We start from the raw sequence: 14,277 nt of genomic DNA, 5'->3' as shown, positions 1-14,277 counted from the left end.
GTGTGCCGTGCCAGAAAGTATCAAGACTGGCATATACACCAGCTCCAAGTGAGGCGGGCCACTGTGCTCCAGAAACCAAAGGCTCTTTTCACCGCCGCCTCTGTGCTTAGAAAAAGAGCGTGCCACCTGTTGTGGTCGTGAAGTGCTGTTCAGTTGGGATTATGGGAGAGATGGAGTGCGCTCCTGAACTAAAGCTAAGCTTCCTTTCTTAATGGCATATTCACCAAAAAGAGACTTGCTGTGTTAGTCTAGGCCCCAGCCAGAAGCCTGAGAGGGTATAGCCCTGACGCTTGAGCCGTTGAACCCAGTCCAGGCCTTTCTGTCTGCGTGTGGCGAGAGACCTGCGAGTGAGGGGCACGGATCACCTCCAAGAAGGCTTAATGCCAACCTCTTCCTCCACCCATACCCCCTCGTGGGTCGGGCCGGGGTGTGCTTGACATGACACTGGATGAGGCTCAGGGTGTTGTAACACAGACTAGGCAGCGACTTTGGGGGCCGTCCTTCCCGCGTTTGCAAGGCAAAGCATCATGAGCTTTTGCTCAAAACATTTAAGCAGCATTGAGTTTGAGCAGCTCCTTATAAGCACTAACGCTATTCCTGTTTGAAATATCAAAACGGCAGGAAGACAGGTACTGGTCTAGACCCTCATACTCAGCTATAATCCTTCAAACTAGATTGGTATTCTTTTATCCGAAAAAAAGTGTATACTTTTTTAACATATGCCTCATAAACGGTTTAAGAGCTTTTTTCTCCTCAGTCTTACTGAGGTATAATTGACATACAGCATTGTACAAGTTTAAGGAACTGGACGTTTGTACCTTTTGACTGCCTTCATCCAATTCCCCATCCCCTCCCCACCCCTGCCTCTGGTAACCACAAATCTGATGTTTTTCTATGAGCTTGTTTGCTTGTTTTTGAAGTGTAATTGGCCTACAACACTATGTTAATTCCTGGTACACAACACAGTGATTCCATATTTCTAAACATTTGAAAATGATCACCATGATAATCTAGTTGTCATCTGTCAGTATACAAACATATTATATAATTATTGACTGACTATATTCCCCATGCTGTACATTTCATATCTGTGACTCATTTATTTTGTAACTAAGAGCTTGTACCTCTTAATCTCCCTCACCTATTTCTCTCCTCCTCCAACCCTCCTTCCCCCTGGAAACCACCTGTTTGTTCTCTGTATCTATGACTCCGTTTCTATTTGGTTATGTTTGTTCATTTGGTTTGTTTTCTACATACCACATATAAGTGAAATACTATTTGTCTTTCTCTGTCTGACTTATTTCACTTAGCATAATACCCTCTAGGTCCATCCATGTTGTTGCAAATGGTAAGATTTCATTCTTTTTTATGGCTAATACTCCATTGTATATATAAACCACATCTTGTTTATCCATTCATCTACTGATGAGCACTTAGGTTGCCTCCATATCATGGCTGTTGTAAATAAGGCTGAAATGAAAATCAGGGTGTTTTTGAATTTATGTTTTTGTTTTCTTTGGTTAAATACTCATAAGTGGAATTGCTGTATTACATGGCAGTTCTATTGATATTTTAAAAATTTCTGAGGAAACTCCATTCTGTTTTCCATAGTGGTTGCACCAATTTATATTCCTACCAAGAGTGTACGAGGGTTCCCTGTTCTCCACAGCCTCATCAACACTTGTTATTTGTTGTCTTTTTGATAATAGCAATTCTGACAGCTTGAGGTGATATCTCATTGTCGTTTCAATTTGCATATCCCTGATGATTAGTGATATTGAGCATCTTTTCATGTGCCTGTTGGCCATCTTTATGTCTTCTTTGGAAAAACAATCTATTCAGGTCCTCTGCCCATTTTTTTTTCTTTTTTCTTTTTAATTTATTTTGTTGAAGTATAGTTGATTTACAGTGTTGTGTTAATTTCTGCTGTACAGCAAAGTTATACATATATATACATATATACATTCTTTTTCATATTCTTTTCCATTATGGGTTTATCACAAGATATTGAATATAGTTCCCTGTGCTATACAGTAAGACCTTGTTTTTTTTTTAAATTACTTAGTTTATTCCATTTTTGGCCGCATTGGGTCTTTGTTGCTGCACATGGGCTTTCTCTAGTTGTGGCGAGCAGGGGCTACTCTTCATTGCAGTGCATGGGCTTCTCATTGCGGTGGCTTCTCTTGTTGCGGAGCACAGGCTCTAGGCACACGGGCTTCAGTAGCTGTGGCTTACGGGCTCTAGAGCCCTCTGCCCATTTTTTAATTGGGTTGTTGGGGGGGGTTATGTTGAGTTGTATGAATTTTTTGTATACTTTGGATATTAATCCCTTGCAGATATATTGTTTACAAACATCTTCTTCCATTCAGTAGGCAGTCTTTTCATTTTGTTGATAGTTTCCTTAACTGTTCAAAAGCTTTTTAGTTTGATGTAGTCCCATTTCTTTATTTTTGCTTTTGTTGCCCTTGCCTGAGGAGACATATTCAAAAAAATACTGCTAAGACTGATGTCAAAGAGTGTACTACCTATGTTTTCTTCTAGATGTTTTATGGTGTCAGGTCTTAATCCATTTAAGTCTTTAATCCATTTTGAATTTTAGTATATGGTGTGAGATATCTTTTCCCCAATGTATATTCTTGCCTCTTTTGTCATAGATTAATTGCTCATATAAATGTGGGTTCATTTCTGGGCTCTCTATTCATTCAGTTCCATTGACCTATGTGCCTGCTTTTGTGCCAGTACCATGCTGTTTTGATTACTGTAGCTTTGTACCATAAACTGAAGTCAGGGAGTATGATACCTCCAGCTTTGTTCTTTTTTTTCAACAGAGCTTTGGATTCTCTGGGTCTTTTAACTTTCTATACAAATTTTAGAATTATTTATTCTAGTCCTGTGAAAAAAATGCCGTTTGGTATTTTGATAGGGATTGCATTGAATCTGTAGATTGCCTTGGATAGTTTGGTCATTTTAACAATATTAATTCTCCCAATCCATGAACACAGTATATCTTTCCATATGTTTGTGTCTTCTTCAATTTCTTTCATCCGTGTTTTATAGTTTTCCAAGTACAGATCTTTTACCTCCTTGGTTAGAGTTATTCCAGGTATTTTATTCTTTTTGAGGCAATTGTGAATGGGATTCTTTTAATTTCTTTTTCTGCTAGTTTGTTGTTAGTGTATAGAAATGCAACAGATTTCTATATATTAATTTTGTGTCCTGCAACTTTACTGAATTTGTTGATAAGTTCAAGTAATTTTTTTAGTGGTGTCTTTAGGATTTTCTATGTATAGTATCATGTCATCTGCAAACAGTGACATTTTTACTACTTCCTTTGTAATTTGGACTCCTTTCATTTGTTTTTCTTATCTGATTGCTGTCACTAGGACTTCCAATACTAGGTGAGAGTGGACATCCTTGTCTTGTTCCTGATCTTAGAAGAAATGCTTTCAGCTTTTCACTGCTGAGTATGATGTTTGTTAGCTGTGAGCTTGTGGCCTTTATTCTGTTGAGGTATGTTCCCTCTATACCTACACTTTATTGGGAGTTTTTTATCATAAATGGATGCTGAATTTTGTCAAAAGCTTTTTCTGCGTCTATTGAGATGATCATATGATTTTTATTCTTCAGTTTGTTAATATGGTGTATCACATTGATTGATCTGCAGATATTGAACCAACCTTTCATTTCTGGGATAAATCCCACTTGATCATAGTGTATGATCTTTTTAATGTCTTGTTGAATTCAGTTTGTTAATATTTTGTTGGGAATTTTTGTATCTATGTTCATCAGTGATATTGGCCTGTAATTTTCTTTTGTTGTGATATCTTTGGTTTTAGTGTCAGGGTGTTGCTGGTCTCAGAATGAGTTCAGAAGTATTTCTTACTCTGTAATTTTTGGGGATAGTTTGAAAAGGATAGGTGCTAGCTCTTCTCTAAATGTTTGGTAGAATTCACCTGTGAAAATGTCTGGTCCTGGGCTTTTGTTTGTTGGGAGGCTTTGTTTGTTTTTTTACTTATCCAGTTTCAATCCTGGTGATTGGTCTATTCATATTTTCTATTTCTTCCTGACTCAGTCTTGGAAGATTGTATATTTCTAGAAATTCATCCATTTCTTCTAGGTTTTTCATTTTATTGGTGTAGAATTGTTCACAGTAATCTTTTATGATCCTTTGTAATTCTGTGATGTCTGTTGTAACTTCTCCTTTATGTTCCTTTTAAGAAGCTTTTCAATAAAACAAACGTAGCACTTAAAAAAAAATTCAGTTAACCATATGCAAACTACATGACACATTTAATAACAACTAAGGTATGCAAGGCCTTTCTGGGCCCATGCTGTTCTCACTCTAAAAAATATAGTGGGCTTCCCTGGTGGCGCAGTAGTTGGGAGTCCGCCTGCCGATGCAGGGGACACGGGTTCGTGCCCCGGTCCAGGAAGACCCCACACGCCGCGGAGCAGCTGGGCCCGTGAGCCATCGCCGCTGAGCCTGCGCGTCCGGAGCCTGTGCTCCGCAACGGGAGAGGCCACAGCAGTGAGAGGCCCGCGTACCGCAAAAAAAAAAATCTCATAGTGCTGGTGACTCGCAAACCATGGAGAACACCTTCAGAGAACAACCCAGTCTCCAAGAGCCAAAATGCTATGTGAGATTTGTATTCACAGATGTGTTCCCTCAGGTGGACAATGGCCGTGTGCCTCCTCCCTCAGGAACTCACACACATCATTTCTAGGGCCTGCCGCTCATTAGTCAATATTTAACCTCCTATACAGTAAATACTGTTTTGCATTTGTAATTTCTTATTAAAAGGACCGTTTTTTCCCCTCCAAAATACTTTCTTTACTCCATAATAATAAATTTGACTTGAAATTTCTGATATGAAAAAGGAGTCTCCTTGATACATTTCAGATTGTATACCTGCAGAATTCCTCCAGTTCCTTCCAGGTCCTTAGTTTAAGCATTTACCTTGGTTATTTCAGATCCAGAGAATGATTCCATTGTGCCGAGTCCTAGTTCTCCTTGCCTCTCTATGTATTCTCAAGTACTTGGTTAACTGCCCTATTTTAACTTTCAACTTAACAGAACATGTATTTCTTTGTTGTAACAATATGATAGACATGGTTTCTGTATACAATTTCTCTCCGTTTTTTCAATCATAAAATCTCAATAGCAGGGGCTCTGTATCACCTTGCCTCTTCTTTAACAGATTCCCCTCCTAGGAGAGGGCTAAATCAAGCCCAGTCTGCACCTGAGGCTGTGTGTACAACCTCCACTGGACTGTTCAGCAAATAGAGGCAGGCTTTTTTTAACTTCAAGCTAATTCTGTGTGACAAAGGAGTCAACAGTACTGAGAAATTGATATTTTGCATTATTCGCAGAAAATTTTATTTTTTAAAGAATTGTATTTGCAAATTATTGTAAAATCTTCATTTTGCTTTTGTTTTTGGTACTAAGCAGTGCTTTTGCCTACTGCTAGCACTATATATCACATTCTCTGCTGAAGACAATTTTCATTTATTAGACCTATGGTTTAAGCTCATTAAGGTAAAGAATCACGTGAATCTGTGAGACTACTTTCATGTGACTATAAGTTTTCACTAAGATACTGACTCCCAATCTACTTTGGTAGGAGGCTGAGGGCTTGGATCCAGTCAGCAGGTCCCCATTTCAAAGTGGAGGACTGAATTTTGCAGTTTCTAATATGAATCAGATATCTACTGAGAAAATTAAAGGGGTGGACTTGTTGATGACAGATCGCTGTTTAATTTTTTTAAATAGATTTATTTTACTTATCTATTTACTTATTTATTCTTTGGCTGCGTTGGGTCTTCGCTGCTGCATGCAGTCTCCCTCCCGTTGCGGTGAGCAGGGTGCCACTCCTCGCTTAGGTGCACGAGCCTCACCCTGCGGTGTCCTCTCCAGTTGTGGAGCGCGGGCTCCAGGCGCGGGCTTCAGCAGCTGTCACGTGGGCTTCAGTAGTTGTGGCTCATGGGCTCTAGAGCACAGGCTAAGTAGTTGTGGTGCACGGGCTGAGTTGCTCCGCGGCATGTGGGATCCTCCTGGACCAGGGCCCGAACCCTTGTCCCCAGCACTGGCAGGCGGATTCCCAACCACTGCGCCACCAGGGAAGCCCCACTGTTTAATTTGTGTATTACAGCTAGGAAGGCAAAGAAATGAGTTAAACTGCTCTGACAAAACTCCCATTTCGAGGTATTTCTTTTTGTTAATACTGTTTCAGAGCGCGTATCTATAAAAGAGAACAAAGGAAAAGAAATTCTGCTGCACACTGCTATCATTGTAACCATAATAATACTATATATGCCCATGGATGCACAAACTAATTGAGGCAGAAAGGAAAGTAGGGAGAGGGAGGGAGGGCGGGACTACTATCCACCTCTTTAAATGAGGCAGGTGTCACTTAAGTTTTATTTTCGGTTTTACATATACCTATCAAAACTTATTTATGTTTAAACAATTGTGTACTGTGCAGGTAATTTTTAAACACTGACTTCTGGTCACCTACAAGTATTTTAAAATTTCAATATCCTTTTTTGTAGAGAAAGGAGATAGATAAAACAGTGTAAAGAATATATATCTTGGGCTTCTCTGGTGGCGCAGTGGTTGAGAGTCAGCCTGCCGATGCAGGGGACACGGGTTCGTGCCCCAGTCCGGGAGGATCCCACATGCCGCGGAGCAGCTGGGCCCATGAGCCATGGCCGCTGAGCCTGTGCGTCCGGAGCCTGTGCTCCGCAGCGGGAGAGGCCACAGCAGTGAGGGGCCCGCGTACGGCAAAAAATATATATATATATATATATATATATATATTAGGATGAAATTCTGAGACATAAATTGAATAGAAATATGAGTTCAAGGTGAAAAAATTATCTAAAATCGATCAGTGTTAACAAGTAATTTAATAGTGTATTTTATGAGTTGCTATGGTTATGGTATCGAATTGCTGTTTCAATAGATACCTTTAAAAGATTGATGTGAGAACATTTTGTGTTGTAAAACGTCCTACCTTGGGATTTGCATCCTTGCAATTATTTGAACTAGCCATAAAATATTTTGGACGCCAACTTTAAAATGTGTGGGGTTTTGGAAATTCTTTTAGAGTGGACCCAGGTAGGAAAAGGAATGGGGCGGGGTGGGGGGCGATGGGCTTCCAGCAGCCGTGGCTGAGGACACTCGGTGGGGGTGGCGACGTTTCCTCCCCAGCTCCGCCCGCCCAGCCGGACCAGGCATGCAACCCGCTTCCTTTGGAGATAATTCACAAAAAACACGATTATTAGCCTTTAACTGAACGTCTGGTTCCTTGCCTGAGATGATGACACGAGTTTTCAATCTAATTCTCAAAACGACTCAAGGAAGTGATTATTTGAAATCTCCTTACAAATGAGAAAAAACAAGGCAAGAAAAAAGGTAGGCGATGTCTTCTTCAGAGTGAAGACTCTTCATGCCAAAGCGCTTTCCCTTGAACTAAGATGACACTTTGCAAATGAATGCCATGAATTCAAAGAAAAGGGAAAGTTATGCGTTACTAGTGCGTCACAGAAAATAACGTGGCTGAAGTGGGAAAACTACATTTGCTTCGAAAAACGTTGTTTTTCCTCTTAAATTGCCCTCCTCCCCACCCCCCTACCCCCCTTAAAGCTACCTGCAGCAGGAGTCGGCTTTTTACATCCGGCTCCTGCGCAAGGAGCGCTGCGTTCCACCACGCTTCCGTTTTTCTTTCGGTTGTCAAATACCCTGCGGTTGAAGGATGCAGACATGCAAACATCCTCCCGGAAATGTTCATTGCCTTAGGATAAAGGTGTCTGGTCTAGGCGGGGATGCAGCGCCAGGCGCCACCGCCAGAGCTGCGCGACAACCCCCAGGGCCTCACCAAGTGCGTCCTTCGGGTTCACCCATCAGGGACACGGAGGTGGAGAGACTGGCACGAGGTCCCACTGGGGGTAGGTGACCTGCGTTCCTCACCCACAGGCTCACACCACACGAACACAAAACTGGACATGGAGTCCATGCCCGCAAGCCCCGGAAATGGCACTCTCCACACACTAAGGACACTTGAGTTCAGGGTTCCTACTTTGTTTAGTGAAGCGTCAATAACCTTGAGCGAAGGCGAGGGTGGACACCCGGTTTCTGATTGCCTCCCACATTGTTATTTTGGGTTGCCATTCCATACCCGACCTCCGTAAAAAGCAGGTATTCTCTCATGCCGCTCCCATACACACGCGCACACACGTCTACAGAGAGCGGGGAGAACGAGAACGTCCTCCCAGTAACCAAGGAACCGCTAAGGAGCACACATCGGATGCGTTTACATAACAACCTTTCACGTGTTCGAAACCCTTTCTCGATCTTGTGGGTGGCTCTGAAAAGAGCCTTTGGGTTCCCGGGAGCCGGGGAGTGCCTCACTTGGAGCTGGTATACTTCGTGACGGCTTTGGTACCTTCGGACACAGCGTGTTTGGCTAGCTCACCGGGCAACAGCAGGCGCACGGCCGTCTGCACCTCCCGGGACGTGATGGTAGACCGCTTGTTGTAGTGCGCCAAACGAGAGGCCTCGCTAGCAATACGCTCGAAGATGTCGTTGACGAACGAGTTCATGATACCCATAGCCTTGGAAGAAATACCGGTGTCCGGGTGCACCTGCTTTAACACCTTGTACACGTAGATGGAATAACTCTCCTTCCGACTGCGCTTACGCTTTTTGCCATCTTTTTTCTGCGCCTTCGTGACAGCCTTCTTAGAACCCTTCTTGGGTGCCGGAGCTGATTTGGACGGATCAGGCATTACGGCAGATCTTTCCAAACAGAAAAAAAAAGGAGACAGCTCCAGCAACTCAACTTATACGTCCTGTATTCAAATGAGGAATCAAGAGCATCTAGTTTCTGATAGGATCAAGCGCAGCTCAACGTCATCACTGGAAAAGGCGCATGCAAATTAGGGGATGGCGGCTTCCTTTTCTGATTGGTCACTATCGCTACCCAATCGGGAGACTCCGGCTCCACTACCTCAAGACCATATATAAGGACTCCCTGAGCATTACGGCTTCGCTGCCTGGGGTTCTGTTTCTCGGCTTTCTTCTTTCCCCGCGCCTGATTGGGAGATGTCTGGCCGAGGCAAACAGGGAGGCAAGGCGCGCGCGAAAGCGAAGTCGCGCTCGTCGCGCGCGGGCCTGCAGTTTCCTGTCGGCCGAGTGCACCGGCTGCTCCGGAAAGGTAACTATTCTGAGCGTGTGGGTGCTGGTGCGCCTGTGTATCTAGCAGCCGTGCTGGAGTACCTGACGGCTGAGATCTTGGAGCTGGCGGGTAACGCGGCGCGTGACAACAAGAAGACTCGTATTATCCCGCGCCACCTGCAGTTGGCTATCCGCAACGACGAAGAGCTCAACAAGCTGTTGGGCCGCGTGACCATCGCGCAGGGCGGCGTCCTGCCCAACATCCAGGCCGTGTTGCTGCCCAAGAAGACGGAGAGCCACCACAAGGCCAAGGGCAAGTGAGGCCGCGGAGGCGGGCCGGAAACGGCCGTGCGCCCCAGGGGCCCCGTGACACCAAAGGCTCTTTTCAGAGCCACCCATATATTCTAGAAAAGAGCCGCACTGGTCGAGGGCTGTGTCCTTTTGAGCGCGTTCCTGTGCGAATCTGCGCCAGGCAGGGCTCGCGGGAAACCGACCCCGAGGCATGATTTGGGTGCGGCTCCGTGTTAATTTTGTGCGGGGAATGCCGTCGGACACGCGGCCGTTTTGAGTTTTGCCAGCATCAAGTTCATGGGGTTTCAGTCCCACTCATCCTGAAGGTGTCTGTTATTACCGGTCACAAGCTACTTTGGTTCCGGAAAGTGTCGTCACTCTGAGATTTAGACACCAAATACGTAGTTGTTTTATCCCAGGGAAAATGTGGTAGATCTGGTATTGAAAGTGTTTAATCTTGAAAGAAACTTTAGCATTTGAGGTTCTGATAGGTAAACATGATTTCCATTTTAAAATGTATGAATGCATGACTTAGATTTTTAGAGAACATGCGATCAGAATTGTATAATGTACTGGGAATTCTAAGGTCTTGGGAAGGGTTTGTCAGCATTTGAAAATGTCAAATTATATTTCGAAAGTAGGTGTAAGTTTTTAAAGGAAATCTCATGGTAAATAGAATAATTATTTTAAAGAATTTAAATTGTTAAATTTGGGTTGGCCAAAAGTTAAAGATCCCCTTAAACTGATCGCTAAAGTCAATAAAATAATTTGTACCTTGAGTTTGATGAGGAAAATTACGTTTGTGAATATAGTAAATTTAAAGTGAACATTGTTAGGACCAGATTAAGTAATATATATGTGGATATTCCAGAAGATGACTTCCTGAATTCCACATTGTGTTATAAATAGGGGTTGTAGTATCCCAGAGGTGCTCCTGCAAAATCAACTGAGAAATGAGAATGTTAATGGCACCTACTTCATGGGGTGAAGGGATTAAATGAGTCAATCTATACTAATCCCCTTATTTAAAGATCCCTAGCACAGTGTAAGAGCTCAGCAAGTGTCTATTCCTGCTGTCATTATCCTTGTTGATGCCATTAATTTTTTTATTATAACAATAAATACAGGCCAGTAAAATAATTTAGGAATATTATACAATAAATAGTTATCTTACTAAAATTAGATGTACTCAAACCAGGGCTCCCTAGACACTATCTGGAGCTAACCACGTATCTGCTACTCTTTAGAAAATATCCTAGCACTATGAGACTATTCGCACCAAAAATTGATAGGAACTATCAGTGTGGATGGAAAAAACACCAGACTCCCCTGCAGTGTAGGTAGAGATAACAGGACCCACATTACCCAGTGGGACCCATTTCAGTGAAACAAATTGCAAGGAATTATGGAAGAGATTATAGAGCCTTCTGGAGAGGTATACATTATGTTTCCAGTGACAGCCTTCAATTCTAGCTTAAATTTGATTTTTGCGTTGATATTCATGTAGGTCATTGTGTATCTTCAACCCCTTCCGCGGTATTTAAGAAAGAAAGGTTTCTCAGGAGCAGGGAGCTTGGGTTTTCCAAGTATCATTATGGAGCTCCAGATTTTCAATTCCTCAAGTGGAGTGTTAAGATGGAGGCATGAGGACCTCCCTGGTGGCACAGTGGTTAAGAATCCGCCTGCCAGTGCAGGGGACACGGGTTCAAGCCCAGGTCCGGGAAGATCCCACATGCCACGGGACAAGACAACTAAGCCCCTGCGCTACAACTACTGAGCCTACGTGCTGCAACTACTGAAACCCGTGCACCTAGAGCCTGTGCTCCGCAACAAGAGAAGCCACCACAATGAGAAGCCTGCACACCGCAGTGTGGAGCAGCCCCTGCTTGCTGCAACTAGAGAAAGCCCGCGGGCAGCAAGGAAGACCAATGCAGCCAATAAATAAATTAATTAATTATTTTTTAAAAGCGTGAGGTGGGAGGTGCTCTAAGGGGCAGTCAGTCCTCCTTTTGTCACTTCTAAGGCTGAGCTAATAAACCCACAGGGCCTATTTAATTTTCAGTTAATTAAAATTAAATACAAAGGTGCAGTTTCTCAGTCACCCTAGCCACACATGGCTAGGGGCTACCACATTGGACAGAACAGATATAGAAGGTCTCCATCATTACAGAAAGTTCTGTTGGGTACCTCTGGTCTAAAATCTGATCATCTCTCAGGGTTATCAGGTTCAGAAACATAAAGTATGCAGAGCTGCCTTCCTTGGTAGAGAAAGCTCATCAGACTCATGCTTAAAGAAGAAAGCACCACATGGCCCAGCAATTCCACCCCCAGATACACACAAGGACTCAGATACCCATACACCCATGTCACATTCAGAGCAGCATTATTTGTAACATCCCAAAGGTGGAAATAGCCCAAATTTCCATAACAGATGAATGGATAAACAAAAATGTGGTCTATCCATATAGTGGAATACTGTTCAGCCATAAAAAGGAATGCTGCATACAACATGGATGAGCCTCAAAACACACTGTGCCAAGTTAAAGAAGCCAGACACAAAAAGTCACATATTGCGTGATCCCATTTATATGAAACATCTGTAACAGGCAAATCCATAGAGACAGAAAGTAGATTAGTGGTTGCCAGTGGCTGGTGGGTAGAGGGAGGAATACAGAGTGTTCACTTTTAGGGTGATGAAAATGTTTCAGAGCTAGAAAGAGGTGATTGTGAATGTACTAAATGTCACTGAATTGCTCACTTTAGAATGGTTTATGTTTATGTGAATTTCACCTTGATTTTAAAAGAAACGTGAAACTAATACATGTATATGCACTAAAAAGAAGAGGAGGAGACTGGGTGTCTCCCATCGATTCTATCCAGTAGGTGGAGTGTGGGATGGACAGGGTCTGGCCTGGCTGCACAGTAGCATCCCTTAGAGACCATGTGGGAAGAGGGGCATGGTGTCCCTTTGGGTGGCCACAGCCTTTCCATCTGCCTGCCTCTATGGAACTTCAAGCCCTTTCTCCAGCCCACTGCCACATGTCACACATTCCCTTCACCAGAATTATCTTGGTCATATTCCCCATGTCCCTGTGAAAGATGGAGAAAGGAGGTGGGAGATCCCAGAGGAAGAATGCAGCCTAGGAAGCCTCAGAAACATCCATGCCCACTGCAGATAAAGTGTCCTCAGTTTCTGGAATTTTCAGCTTAGCCTGGCCCAAGTCAAACAGCCCACCACACCTCTCTCCTGGGCGTGGCCTGCACCCAGCCCCTGCTGCACATCTAGTCTCTCCTCCCTACCGTATCAGTTCCCATATGTTCACCAACATATTCAAGAATCTCCCAAGTGAAAAGGCAAATGGACTTCTCCCCGCTCCCCGAGTTTCTGTGCTCCCCCAGACCCTGGATTAGAACTTGGAGAACTGGGTCACCGGCTCCCAGTGCCGTGGGATCTGGGCTGAACTGAGCTCTTCTCCCCCTATGTCACCCTGTTACATAGCTGCCCCAGCCCTGGTCATCAGAATCTGCCTAGTGCCCCCCGACTCTCCTACCCATAGCCAGGGTCTTGTTTCCATGCGTTGCTCACAAAACTTCATGAAGGCTTTGATTTTCTCCAATGCATGCCCAGCAAAAGCTCTAAAACTTCATCGTTTTCTCTGCCCATTCCCCTCCCTCCCACCTTCTGGTCAGCTCAGTTCTACTGCTTCCTGCACAGGTCTCTGGGGACACCAGGTCCTGGTGCTTCTCACCTCCCTCTCAACTTTGGACCCAGCAGCCCCTCCTGTGAGCATTGCCCTTGAGCCTCCAGGCCACCTCTATCTCCCGCTGCCTTATCTTCAGCTCACTCCCGGTCACCTGCAGCCCTCTTTGGGTCATGTCCTTCCTGTTCTCTCCTACAGGATGGCAGATCAGCCCCAAATGTCCTAGAGGGCCTTTAGGTCAGCAGTTTGAGCTGGACCCCCAAGAAAGCTGGTAGTTAGTGAACATGCTGAAGGCTGGCTCATAGGCATTTGGGGCTAGCTGGAGGGTGAGTTGGTGGATCAGTCATGGGTCATTGGGGCGGGGGTCCCTGGGAAGGTGCTGGTCTGGCACCCTCTCTCGCATATCTGAACACTTTGGTTCTTCTCACCATCTCTCCCCATGGCTAATTCAAGCTTCCTTATACAGTCCCAAGAAGACAAAAAGTGCTCAGGACCCCTGAGGCTTGGCCTGCACACTGCGCTCAGGCCCCAAACTGGGATTCGGCGAATCACAAGGCCCACTGGACCCTATGTGTGGACCAGTAGCCTCCACTCTCAATGCTAGGAATGGCAATTGGTCATGTTGCCATCCACCACAGGTTCTGTGGTTTGACCAGAGCCTTCCTCTTTCTCACAGTCTCATCCAGGTCATGGATGAGATGGGCTTCAGTGACGCCCAAACATCGTCAATGGCAGATGTCTTCCCAGAGTGCCAGGTTTAATGCTCCTGCTGGGGATTTCCACCCACTCGTTATGGCTGGACTGCACTCTGAGCCTGACACCCGCCCCACACTACCACCTCCCCATTATTCCCCAGTCAGGTAGATGGTCCTGCCATTCTCCAGCGACTCAGGTAAACTAAATACACCAACAGATCTGCCTTTCGTTTGTTCTTTTCCATTGTTGCTCACATGGAGACCAATAGCAAGTTGGTAAACATCAGGAAGACAGATCTTCCTGTCTATGTCAGCTGCTACCAACCTAGTCCTGGATTCCACCTGTAGTGGGCTGAAGGTTGCTCCTCCCCCTCCCCCCCAAAATAGATACGTCCAGGTCCTAAGGCCTGGAGCC

General features: G+C 44.5%; 3 protein-coding genes across 3 annotated transcripts in view; 1 reads left to right on the top strand and 2 right to left on the bottom strand.

Moving 5' to 3' along the window:
- RNF187 (ring finger protein 187) overlaps positions 1-8,015 on the bottom strand; it is a 33,559-nt gene extending 25,544 nt beyond the window's left edge. Inside the window, exon 1 of the mRNA XM_060094574.1 lies at positions 7,970-8,015. Coding sequence (XP_059950557.1) covers positions 7,970-8,015 — 46 coding nt within the window. The remainder of the gene's footprint in view (positions 1-7,969) is intronic.
- Positions 8,016-8,406: 391 nt separating this feature from the next.
- LOC132485997 (histone H2B type 3-B) lies at positions 8,407-8,787 on the bottom strand. Its single transcript, XM_060092644.1, has one exon. It carries the CDS (start codon positions 8,785-8,787, stop codon positions 8,407-8,409), a length of 381 nt encoding a protein of 126 aa, XP_059948627.1.
- A 316-nt stretch (positions 8,788-9,103) lies between these two features.
- LOC132485996 (histone H2A type 3) lies at positions 9,104-9,496 on the top strand. Its single transcript, XM_060092643.1, has one exon. It carries the CDS (start codon positions 9,104-9,106, stop codon positions 9,494-9,496), a length of 393 nt encoding a protein of 130 aa, XP_059948626.1.
- The last annotated feature ends 4,781 nt before the right edge of the window (positions 9,497-14,277 follow it).

This window comes from Mesoplodon densirostris, chromosome 3, assembly GCF_025265405.1.
Source record: "Mesoplodon densirostris isolate mMesDen1 chromosome 3, mMesDen1 primary haplotype, whole genome shotgun sequence".
Taxonomy (NCBI): domain Eukaryota; kingdom Metazoa; phylum Chordata; class Mammalia; order Artiodactyla; family Ziphiidae; genus Mesoplodon; species Mesoplodon densirostris.
This window is presented reverse-complemented; position numbering and strand designations above follow the sequence as displayed.